Below are 12,189 nucleotides of genomic sequence, written 5' to 3' on the forward strand. Positions count from 1 at the left end.
TAAATACTTGTCGGAACGCATAAAATACTTACACTTTCATATCTTATTTTCACCTCTTTTTTTTCAACCTTACAATTACAAATAGCAATACATTGATCTTTTTCGTAAAGGCAGGTATTTTTTTTTTAACCCTCAGTACCACAAATCTTAAAGCTTTTTTACCTCAGATGTTAACGATCAAAGCATATTTTACCACAAAAGCCAGCCAGCCACAGTTTTTGTTTTGTGAGCTTTCCTGTATAGCTGTTGTACGGAAGATTCCCCATTGACCGGGAGAAACCTTGGCCTTCAGTCAATCCCCCCATCCCGCTGCATGGCTCAACGGGTTCTGTTGCTTGGCTTGTGCCACAAGCTCAGTGGTTCACCTGTTAGGACATGAACCAGTAATGCCCCACCTAGACCTAGGGCAGGACCAGGTAGGCTTTACAGAGGAAAAATAAGACTTAAACAAGCCGAAATGTCGGCTTTAGCTTTTTACCCATCTTTTCCTGACTTGTCCTCCTCCCTTCCGGTGTCCTGTTTCGTCGATTTATCTTCTCGGAGGCAATCCACGGGAACGTAGAAGTACCCTTTTGGAAGCCGTCGATTCTTCATAGACGCTTCATCTGATGTCATCACCAGCTCTTTCGCGAATGTTTCCACTTGCTGTGACGATGGTGAATTGAAAGGTTCAACGTAACGAAACGTAAGCTAGGAAGACAGACAAAGACGTGAGTTTTCTCACCTTCTTGGGCTTCGAGCCTCGTTCTCCGTCTTCCGGACCACTTGGTGAGACTATACAGTGTCTACGAGGTATTGCTTTCCCGGACAACCTTTCTCCTTCAGTGGGCTTACGAGAAAACCGACTCTTGGAGGTGACACTGTCGTCGGTTTTCTGATCCAAATCTGTTAAAACGGGACCCTTTCCTCGGCGTTTAACAGAGAGAGTGCTGTCAATGGTTACATCATCTGACCTCTGTATTGCCTCGCTCCCAGACTTGTTACTATCTGGATGCCCTTTAACCGAAGTTGTAGCCGAGTCTGAAGAAACCTCGGGAGGGAAAAAGAGGCTACGGCCACGTAATGAACGCGCAGCAACGTCTTTCTTGACAGCAAGTACTTCATGCGAGGATATTACAAGCTCTCGCTGCAAATATAACAGTAAAATGTGAAAAGCTGTGTTCTAGAAATAAGGGGTCGAACATGACACCATAGGCTACATATTCTAGAAACGGGAACCTTTTATTTACCTTTAGTTTCTCACGCTTGACAATCCGTTCACACAGAAGGCGTAACCTCTCAAATTCAACCTAGAAGAGATCAGAAAAATTCTTAGAATAACATTCTGAATCGTTAATAAGATATTATAAAGTTTGTAATGAAATGACCAAACCAAGCTGCCTTTACTAGAAGTCGTACCCTATACTGCTTGAGATTTTTCATCTCCTCCGCACCATGTTTCTGAGTTTCAGCCTGCAAAAAACACCAAAGACAGCTGTTGAAACTCTTCGATAAGATTATCGTTTCACCAATTATTGGTTTATTTCTAAGCGAATGTATGCTTGTTAAGAGAATGAGACAAGTGATACGAATCACCTCTTGGACGTGACCCATCACAAAGTTATAAACAAAATTAAAAACAAGACCTTTGCCCTCTGCTCCACACTGTGCCTCTCGCAGTATGCCTTATGCAGAAGTTTCCCACCCCCAGTCATATAGAAGCCAGCACTTCTGGCACAGGAGGGATGAAATGTTGTCTGGCAATTACCATAATTACACTGCACAGGAAAAAAACGGTTCAATCTTATAACAAAATTTGGTAGAAGATACCTTTTAGAATGGAGAGCAACCGGTGAGGAAAATCACCTTGATGCATGCACCATGTTTCCGTTGGCATACACAACAAGTGTGCATGTTTACGGGCACAGACTCCTGTGGAAGCATTGACATGTTAACGTCAGCATAATCACAATTAATGAAACCCTAATTGTGATTTTCTATAGCGTAACGATAAAACCCACCATTCCATGGACAGGATCCATTTGTCCCCTCCTGAAGCTCGATTCCAAGATCCACTGCAAGAAGTTAAAAGCATAATTGTTGTTATTTGCATTGCTATCATTGCTAGATATTGCTTATAGCTGCTTTCAAATAAATAAGCAGCCTCACCTCAGCACAAAATGCATGGACCCATTGCCCATTCGTGGTTTTCCTAAAAGCACCGGTTGTGCCACCACAGAGAGCACAGTCCGCAGAAGAGGAGGGTTTTTCCCAAAAATTGAGAGGTCCAGAAGATCTAGACGAAGACAGTTCCAGACATAACTCGCAGTACCAAGGGCCGGTAGATTCTTTAGCAGATCTGTAGCAATCCAAGTGAACTGCAACCTGTACGGATAGGAGTTTTATCACATACCATAAAACACAAGCATATCATGCCCTTAAAAGAAAATGACACTTTAACGAAAAGGAGTAGAGCACTGGAATTGCATTTGACCTTGCAACTCGAGCATACTAATATCAGGTTCCATATAGTCTCAGACCGCCTGCAGATGTCACAAGTTCGCGGATTTTCCACCGAAAAATCTGATGTGCACTGATCGGAAAGCTTTTCAGATGGTGCCCCTGATACAGCCATCTTCAAAAGTGTTTCCTTTGCCTGTGGCAAAAGGTGAGAGCCACCACCAACCTTCCATCTAGAGGTGCTCGTCTGTGCCAAGTTCTGCAGACCAATTAAGAAAGAACCTTTAAAGATGAGATATGGAGCAGTTGAAAACAAAACAACAGGAAAAATCCCAAAAAAAATAGAGCTAAGAACCTCTTGTTGTGCTGGTTCTTCTGAGATATCTTTCCGTAGCAATGAGTTCCTGGAGGATGTTGCTGCTGCTGCAGTAGCAGCAGCTAGAACAGCCTGGGCTTCCTTGTGTCTTTTCTCTTTCCTACCTTGCTTCCTTGCTTCTCTCAGGTCATAGAAATATTTATTGACAAAGACATCATCCCATCTCCGTCCATGCTGCTCATCAATCTCCAATGGCAACTTCTTGGCAACTTCAACAACTAAATTGTCTGAGGAAAAGGGAACAATTAGCCCAAACAAGGAATAAATTATACCGCAAAGAAAGCATGAAGAAGTCTCACCTAGCAAAACAATTCAGAAACTAGAAAACAAAATATCAGTACTAATGAACATGCAAATAACAATTTACCACATAGTTGCCTTCTTGAAACTGCATTGGTAATTAACTGAAGCTGAGAATAAAACAGTTCTCCTTCAACTTCATCTTCGGGAGAAAGATCCAGTATACCCAACTGTTTAGCTTTAGACGATTGACTAAACATGCCATTGCACTCTGGGTGCTGATTCTGGTGATTATAACAGACAGTGCCACTGGATAAACCCTGCAGATGTTTGATTTCTCCTTCAGAACCTGTCAAATGCTTTCAAGTTATAAACTGTCAAAAAAGCTGTGAAATGAAATAAAAAAGCATCCCTACCATCAGATTTGGATGTGTTTCTATTGGCATCAGAATCAATGCTGATGTTCGGAATCACCCCCTTCCACATTTGTGACAACTCTTTGCGGACATATGGATGAACATAAAGCCCCGAGTTTGTTTCACTATCCCTGTAACACAGCACATAGGAGGTGGTTTACGGAATGCCAATTTAATTAATCCAAGAAATCAGTATGTTCTGTATCTGCCTGCCCAAGTGCAATTCCAGAGCTTACAGGAGATTCAAGATATCCCTTCCATGGTTACGAGAAGGATTCTGCCCCATAGAGATAGCATTCTTCAGTGTGACACCCTCGAGAGGACTGAGAATTGATGGTTTGGCATGATCATCTAAGCAACAGACGGAAAACAAGATCAGCAGAAGAGCTATATGAACACCAAACAAGATGATCAAGGATAATTCACACACCTACGAAACAAACGGTTGGACAGATATCTAGGGCAAATAGAATTAACCCAACAAAGGAAATCTTTTAAAGAGAATCGTTCATGGAAAATAGAAAGTACAGAAGTAACACTTCGCACCATCCAAACAATGCCAAATATAATATGTGCTGCCAGACTTGGGAGGATGACTCCATGATACAAGAAACGAAAATAGAAGAAAACTTTTTTTCAAGGCATACCATTATGATTAACTGAACTCTTCCCAAGATGATCCTCCCCATCAAGCACAACCGATTTCTGTAGATAAAGAGCAAAACACAGTCAAAAACTCATTTGCAAGAATATTGTATTTGTTAATGACATGGGGTGGAAAAAAAAGGTATTTTCCCTCAATCAAGCTTGGCTACATACTGAAACACGAATAAGAACACGACTGATAAGCAACATCTCTACAAGCAAATATCTGTAATTAAACAAGCATATACCAAATTTTTTATGGGATTACCTTGTCTTCATTACACTGCTCAGATGCCAGATTCACACTACTCTCATCCCCCTTGTTAAGTTTAGCTTTAACCTCACCGGCCACAATACCGTTACCAAGAGTATTATCAGCAGACACATTCGTCGTATTAGTTTTGTGACTTTTTCTTTCACTTTTTTGCTCGGAATGGACTGACTTTGTAACAGTGGGATCTGAGATATCACACACTTGCACTACCATATCCTCTGAACAAATAGGTGTCTCAGACTCGGACTTGGTTGAGATATTTTCGTTACTTTTGAACTTTCCACCATTATGCCAGGCACCCATGTAAGCATGCTTGCCCAGCCATTTAACTATTTTGACTCGCAAATCAGGCATCAAATTCCCATCCTACAGGTGAAACTGGAAAGTCAATTTTACCAAATTCCCCAAAGATATCACACAGTTGAACCAACAAGTATGATGCTTTCAGAAAACAAAGACTACAAGAATGAAGTTGTGTGCATTACTGTAAGTGTGGAAATCAATGCGTCAGGATTTATGCCAACCTCTGCAGCCACATCCTTCACATCCACTTTCCCTCGATCAATCAACTAGAAACGACAGTGAAAGGGTTAGCCATAGAGTTAACAGGTACACACAATTATTCTTTAAGAATATACACATCTGTGAAGCACCTTTTTCACAATCAATCCAAAACTAAGAGACTCAGACAAAGCTATATCCTTGAAGCTGCTTTTCCCAGATCCCCCTGATTCTACACAGTCCGGCACAGACCCATTCAATTTAGAACAAGGTGATTCCATCTCTTGCAATTCACTATTTCCTGATATATCAGAACTCATACCAGGCCTTGCTACATCAACTGCCATCTTATCATCAATAAGGTGGCCTTCTTTAACAGGTTCTGATGGATGTTGAGAGCCAAGAGAACGACTATCAGCTGTGTTACTTTCTCCTCCCAGCATAGACCTTCCACTCTCTCGACTATCTGAGTGCTTTGAGCAGAAAGCCCTTAATTCAATCTACAAGTTTTATCACGTTATCAATGAAAGTAGCAGCATTAAGATCTCTGACGCTATACAATGAGTAACGAAACTTACAGTATCACAACCATGTTTTCCCCAGATCTCTAGCCGATTTCCTGCCTCCCTTGCACATATAGGATGAAATGATGTTCGACATGTTCCTAAGTTAAAGACATTGCAAGAAACATTCAACCACCAATAGAACAACCACAACCAAGGAAAAAAACCGAACATAAAGTTAAATTAAGATGAAAAGTTCAACGGTAACTTCATGAAGCAGCTAGCTTCGAGTGAGTGAGAGCAAGAAAGAGCATCAAGATTCAAGACGTACCATTACTACATCGAATGCAAACACCATATTTCACCTTGCACAAGTTACACACTAACTTCTTTCGAGTTTCTTTTATTCCTGACAAATTCAAGATAGGTTCCATTTTTTTCAAGTCATCTATATATGCCTCAGGCATCCACTGAGAACAAAAGAGGTGAGCAAACTCAGAAAGTTCCCCGTTCTCAGTATTTGTAACGGCAGGTTTCAAGGCACCACCCTTTTTTGGACAGAGCACACAGGGTCTTTCAGATTCAGTTTGACCACTCTTCTGCTTACACCAAGTGCACAACCACGATTTATCTACATCCTCGATCACACCGTAGCATGTTTTATGAACTGTTGCCTTGCAGGAATTGCAAACAATCAATTGGTCAGGATACTCCTTGGCATCACCAGTGCAGCAAAAGTCACATAACAACGCATTCCCTTCACAACGACAGACAACCATTAATTTTCCCAAACCTGCATCACTACCAAGAAGCCTCCGCTTCTTTGAAGGCCTCTCAGTTGTCAACAAAATCCTATTTCTACAGCCTAAAACCCATTCTAAACTACCGGAGTAATCCAACCCAGAAGAGACGATAGCATCCCTCTTCAAGCTCTCAGCTCCCACATTGTTAACATCCATTGGCAGCTCAGCATCTTCTTTGAACTCTTCTTCTTTGACATAACCTTCATGTACCTCGTCTTTAACTATATCCTTCACTTCTTCAGTAACAACCCCAATGGCACTGACAGTATCCACATTCTGCACAAACTTTTCAGTCGCATCGATTTCCCTCTGCCCCGTCCTAAAGGATTTGCATCCGAAAAATGGTACAGAAAAGCAAGTCCCAGAACGTAAAGACCGAAAAGACACCAAATTCGACAGAGTTTCTATATCGGGCAAATCTATGCTCCTAAAGTAGTCTTCGCGCTCGACCCAGATGCTCCCGCCTCGCAACTTCTCCCCTTGCCTCGAAGACTTCTTCTTCTTCTTACTATCTGCACCAGAATGAGACCTCTTGTGCCGTTTCCTGCTATCAGAATGCTTCAACAAATTCGCCAACCCAATGGGCAGAGTGGGAACACTTAGGCCCGAAGTGGACCCATCTTCAGGAACATCAAATGGAGACCTCTCGCACAGAGTTTTGCTCGCCTGAGCTAAGAAACCGACTTCCAGCGAACCCGAATCCTCGGCGGCGGCGCCATTGCTCAGCTTCTCCTTCTCCGGCCACGCTCTGCAAAATGGGCGGCAAGGCCCCTCCTTGGCACCGCAACCTCCGTCCGCTCCCCTACACATCATCTTCTTCGGCCACTGGCATTGGTCAACGTTCATAACCGACACAACCAACTAGCACAATCGCACGCCAAGTCCATCCAACTCAAAAAACTCCTAACCCTAACCCTATCACCAGGCTCAGAGACGACACCGCCCCCAATTTTCCCGGAGAACAGGAGCACCAGCGGCAGAAGAATCAAAACCCTAACCCTAATTCCTGAGCCTAAAACCTAACCCTAGTCTAGCTCCCGCACCAATATTCGCACCGGAGGAATACAACGATACAGAAAGAAGAAGAAGAAGAAGAGGACGAAGAAGAAATAGGATTAGGGTTTCTCGGAATTTCTCTGGTTCATGTTCTTTCGGATCCGTGTCACGACTGGTTCGGTTCTTTTTTTTTTTCCAGAGAGATTTTCGCGTTATTTGCAGGCAACAGAGGAACGGTTCGTTTTTGGCATAAAATTTTACAATCCCGCGGATATTATAGGGAGTAGTGAGGCGTAGGGTTGTATTCGTGCATCTCCTTAGCTTTCGACACGTGTCTTGTTGTCATTGGTTAAATGATTCACGGGCTCGTTTATTCTTTTTATATACCGTACGGATTGTTTTCCCTTTTCCCTCTGAATTTCCGATTTTTAGTGTTCCCATGAAGTTTTCTTACGGGGGAATTGCTATATGGTCCCTCATTTTATATATTATATCGAAATAATACGCATATTTTATAAAATTTCAATTAGGTCTAAATTTTCAGGACTTTAATGTAAAAGTAAAACCGGTCCACCAACATTTATTGGAGTTGTTGGTGCGATGGTGTTAGTTTCTAAGAAGTGCGGATTCGTAATACTATGAATGTGAAACTGATTATATAAACTTTTAGTTTCTATCCCTATGATAATAGATGTTTCCATTTATTGAATATCTTTGGTAATAATTTTCCGATTTTGTTCCTATGTGTATTATCCAAATATTGGAAAATCTACTCTTAGTTGAAATTTGAAAAATGGTATCTTATCACTCTCGATTGGGAAATAAAGCAAGATTTGTATCTATTTGTTGTCTTATATGTAAAATATGCAGAGATTAGTCAAGAAAATATTCACATTTTGATAATTTTACAAAATTAAATTTTAAAAAATTAATTGCTAAATTCCATGCTTCCTAAAATTACCCATTTAATAATGGAAATATCCTTTTTACACAAATAGCATGCGCAAATTTGATGCGTATAAATGTGTATGTCCTCATGAGTGCTGTAACTTGTACGTACTAGGAAACTTGTTTAGTCTTTCACTAACTCGCTTCTTACAGTCAAATCATCATGAATTCTTCCAAACCGGCCGGTTTAGCTTTTCTTATGGTTGTTGTCCTCTCCGTCCAATCCCTCTGCCGTACCGGTAAGTCTAAAAACCAAAACTATATTCTAACTTGGTTATTGGTTTGAACTTTGATTCTTTCTTGGCAAAGATGAAATACGGTACGAATTTGGATGGGTTTATTATCCAGATTTCATTATTTTATGATCGAGAACGAAATACGAGAGTAAACGAGCTAAAGTTAGAGGTTGACATTTCGAATTTTGGTTCGATAACGATCTCTTTTGGTTATTTTGGTTTAAAAAACTATGAACCTTATGTTTCATAATTGAAATTAGTTCGGTTCAAATCATTTTTCAAATAACTTCCGTTTTTTCTTTAATTAGTTCAAATTTTTTTCGAATTTAGATAAATTATACACTTCAATTTTTATCTTATACTCAGATGGATTCGAATACAGCTATATGTTATTTGGTTTTCGATTGATTATTGGTCATCCTAATTAGATTGGTAGCTCGGTAGCAGATTCGGGTCGAATTCTGGTTTGATTTCGATTCGGTTTATTTCAGTTAAACCGACACTAAAAATATGTGTACGTTTTTCCTCAGGCGTATCGGGGGCAATTGTCGGAATATGCTACGGTCGTAACGGAGACAATCTCCCGTCACCGGCCGACACCGTGGCTCTCTACAAACGGATCAAAGTGGACGCAATCCGAATGTACGAACCATTCGCCGACATGTTCGAAGCTCTTCGTGGGTCGGGCCTTATGGTTGCTTTTGGGCCACGAAACGAAGAGCTTCAGGCCATGGCCCAAGACCCATCAACGGCCCAAAAGTTTGTGAACACGTGGATCGTACCTTACAAAAACGACATCGTTTTCAAGTGGATCACCTTGGGCAACGAGATCATTCCCGGAGACATCGGCCCCTTCGTCCCCGGCGCGATGCGAAACGTTAACGCCGCGTTACAAAAAGCCGGCGTTTCAGGAATCGCGGTCACGACGGTTTTGGCCGCAACCGCGTTGACGAACTCTTACCCGCCGTCGGCGTCGCAGTTCGTCCCTGACGTGACCGAGATCATGACGGAGATCGCATCGATTCTCTCCCAGACGAACTCGCCTCTCATGGTGAACATTTACCCATACTTCGCCTACGCCTCGGATCCAGAGGATATCTCGCTCGACTACGCGACGTTCGGGCCGAATGCGACGGAGTTGGTCGACGGATATCTGAGGTACCACAACCTGTTCGAATCGATGGTGGACGGATTCAACGCGGCGCTGGAGAAGATCGGAAGCGGAGGAGTTAGGGTTGTGGTGGCGGAATCTGGATGGCCGACGAGAGGGAATGCGCCGTACACGAGCGTGGAGAACGCGAGGAAGTACCACGTGGGGCTGTTGAGCTACGTGGTTCAGGCGAAGACGCCGAGAAGGCCGGAAACGGATGTCGACACCTTCTTCTTCGAGATGTTCACCGAGGATCTGAAGCAAGGAGAGGTTGAGCAGAGCTTCGGGCTCTTCAATCCTGATATGAATCCCGTCTACGAATTCTGGTCTCCTGCCGTTTAGTTCTTGTTAGTTTGTTAAACAATTCAAATAATTCTGGTTACGAAATTTTTAATTATTATTATTCTTTTTTAAACTGTTGATGTGTCATATCAATAAACAAGAGTTAAAATGTTTATTTTATATGAAAATAAATAACAGAATTTCTATTTTTGTAGACATTTTTGCATGAATTTTTAAAAAGTTGGAATGTTTCGTGGGATCATTAACCTTAAAAAAAAATCAAAATAATAAATTATAGGTTTATCTAACGTGGGCCTAAACATTTGTTCGTATGAAATCCTTGTTTGAGCCCAATAAGAACCCAAGTTTTCAGGCCCAGATTTCTCTGAGGCCCATTTTATAGATTATTTTTTTATTTTTCTTTTTTTTAAAGCTGACTGTTAGTTCACTTTTTTTTGTTACATTGTTGACAGGAGGGCTACGCGTTTCGGTTCGGTTCTTTGGAACCGGACCGAACCGAACCGGTAAAACGGTATTTTTTCCGACCCGAAATCGCTATTATTTTCTATACGGTACTATTTTTAGAGAACCGAATTTTTCCTGAACCGAATCGAATCGAACCGATACCGAAACCGAACCGAACCGAATACAATAAAAAAATCCGATTGGTACATATTTTTGTAAAACCGAAAGAACCAAACCGATCAATTCTGTCCCGAACCCGAACCGTTTCCCGAAACACCCACCCCACCCCTCGTTTACAGTGGAGCAGTTAAACTAACAAGGAATGTCGTATCAGGTTTTGCCACGTGGCAGTTCATAGTTAGAAAGACACCTCTCTTTCCCGACTCGTTGCCTCCGCATATTATTACTCATAAAATCGCAGATTCGAACATGATTTTCGAGTCTTTGACCAGAAAAAAAGTTTTTTTTCCTGATAAGATTAAGAACGAAAATGGTGAAGGAGAATCCGAGGGAAATGCAAGGAGTGATCATCACCGTATACGTCGATCGCGAAACCACCGCCGTCCGATCGTCTCGTCCGATTCCGGCGAACAAGAATAAGATCGTGCGGCGGAGATTAACCGATGAGACCGGAAAGACACGTGGCAGTGATCGGAAGGCCCGTCTCCTCGCGTACGCTAGGGAGCTCCGCGCGGCGGCGAATCTCGCCGGAGATAGCTACGGGTCCCCACGGGCCGAGGTATCTTTTTTTAATAATATAAATTTAGATTTTCTATACGCAATTAATGATTTATGGGTTAATTAAATTAAATAAAAAAAAATGACAGCAGAAGGAGAAGAAGAAGAAGAGGAAGAAGAGAAAGTGGATAAGGAGAGTGGTGGCAAGATTCCGGCTGCCGTTTCTCCGTTTATTTCGTCGGAAAAATCCGACGTGGCGATACCGCCGGTTTGTTCCCGACGGAGAAGAAGAGTCAGTACCACCAAGAAAGAGCAAAGCGTGCGATTCGGAGTTTTGGGTATTTTTCTTTGGACCCTTAAATTTAATTAATATTTTTATTTTAACCCCATTGTTTATAAAATAATCATATCGCATTTTTTTTCGTGACTAAAGAAGAAGCTTAAACATACGTTGGGAGGAATATCTCGGTGCGGATGCAACAAAAGATCTTTTGTCTGATTCGTATTATTAAGAAACATTTTCCTTTTTTATTTTGTTTTCCAAAGATTTTGTGAATTAATACAAACAAAAAAAATTCAGACATTGGAAGGATCCGAAGAGGTTAAGGTTTATGATGCTTGTTTGAAAAACAATGTAGAGAAGGACAATCGACGAGGAAACAGCGCAGAAGATTTATCGTATTGATGACCGTTTTGGGGGTTTGATTCCGTTTTCAATTTGGTTTATCTGGTTATCAAGAATTACAATCAAACGGTTATATAAATTAAATCGATGTGATCCGCTTCGGTTTTAAAACGGTTTGATTCGGTTCGGTTTTTTCAAAATAATATTATAATTGGACGATATGATTCGTTTGATTTTAGATCAGTTTGGCCGAAAACACCGGTTCAATTCGGTTTATGAATGAATAAAAAATGAAAAAAAAATACAAATGCAAAAACCGTGATAACAATTAAATTGCAGTTTTCTTCAAAAGGGTGTTGTATTGCTTCAGTTTAATAAAATAAAGATGTAATAAGTGTGTATAATAGATCTTAAAATAGGGATTTAATCAAGATGTAAAAAAAATCTTTTTAATTCATTTGATAATTCTTCATGAAATTCTAAAAAAGAATCATGAAATAAATAGCAATATTTACTTCATATATACTTACTTACATATACAAAACAATATATATATATATATATATATATATATATATATATATATATATATATATAATATAATACATACGA

The 12,189-nt window shown here is 40.9% G+C and overlaps 3 protein-coding genes across 6 annotated transcripts; 2 read left to right on the forward strand and 1 right to left on the reverse strand.

The window, feature by feature from the left end:
• Positions 1 to 14: 14 nt before the first annotated feature.
• LOC104800176 lies at positions 15 to 7,423 on the reverse strand. Of its 2 annotated transcripts, XM_010522924.2 has the most exons (20): positions 5,726 to 7,043; positions 5,470 to 5,555; positions 5,214 to 5,391; positions 5,044 to 5,123; positions 4,876 to 4,959; positions 4,385 to 4,756; positions 4,119 to 4,176; positions 3,708 to 3,822; positions 3,472 to 3,602; positions 3,183 to 3,404; positions 2,795 to 3,042; positions 2,474 to 2,698; positions 2,149 to 2,364; positions 2,001 to 2,054; positions 1,846 to 1,911; positions 1,626 to 1,757; positions 1,399 to 1,452; positions 1,230 to 1,289; positions 725 to 1,126; positions 15 to 645 (listed from the first exon to the last, which is right to left on the reverse strand). In XM_010522924.2, exons 1-20 carry the CDS (start codon positions 7,041 to 7,043, stop codon positions 475 to 477), a joined length of 4,272 nt encoding a protein of 1,423 aa, XP_010521226.1. In that variant the 3' UTR covers positions 15 to 474. The 2 variants fall into 2 exon arrangements, with proteins under 2 accessions (XP_010521226.1, XP_010521225.1); XM_010522923.1 differs by having other exon boundaries at positions 5,044 to 5,391; positions 5,726 to 7,423.
• An 881-nt stretch (positions 7,424 to 8,304) lies between these two features.
• On the forward strand, positions 8,305 to 9,882 carry LOC104800227 (putative glucan endo-1,3-beta-glucosidase GVI). Its single transcript, XM_010522995.1, has 2 exons — positions 8,305 to 8,380; positions 8,869 to 9,882. The coding sequence occupies exons 1-2, from the start codon at positions 8,305 to 8,307 to the stop codon at positions 9,867 to 9,869; spliced, it is 1,077 nt and encodes a 358-aa protein (XP_010521297.1). The 3' UTR covers positions 9,870 to 9,882.
• Positions 9,883 to 10,710: 828 nt separating this feature from the next.
• On the forward strand, positions 10,711 to 11,668 carry LOC104800177. 3 transcript variants are annotated; one of them, XM_010522925.1, is made up of 3 exons: positions 10,711 to 11,013; positions 11,102 to 11,290; positions 11,386 to 11,668. In XM_010522925.1, the coding sequence occupies exons 1-3, from the start codon at positions 10,765 to 10,767 to the stop codon at positions 11,449 to 11,451; spliced, it is 504 nt and encodes a 167-aa protein (XP_010521227.1). In that variant the 5' UTR covers positions 10,711 to 10,764; the 3' UTR covers positions 11,452 to 11,668. The 3 variants fall into 3 exon arrangements, with proteins under 3 accessions (XP_010521227.1, XP_010521229.1, XP_010521228.1); XM_010522927.1 differs by having other exon boundaries at positions 11,389 to 11,668; XM_010522926.1 differs by having other exon boundaries at positions 11,105 to 11,290.
• The last annotated feature ends 521 nt before the right edge of the window (positions 11,669 to 12,189 follow it).

The sequence above is a fragment of the Tarenaya hassleriana genome, unplaced genomic scaffold, assembly GCF_000463585.1.
Source record: "Tarenaya hassleriana unplaced genomic scaffold, ASM46358v1 Cleome65, whole genome shotgun sequence".
NCBI lineage: Eukaryota > Viridiplantae > Streptophyta > Magnoliopsida > Brassicales > Cleomaceae > Tarenaya > Tarenaya hassleriana.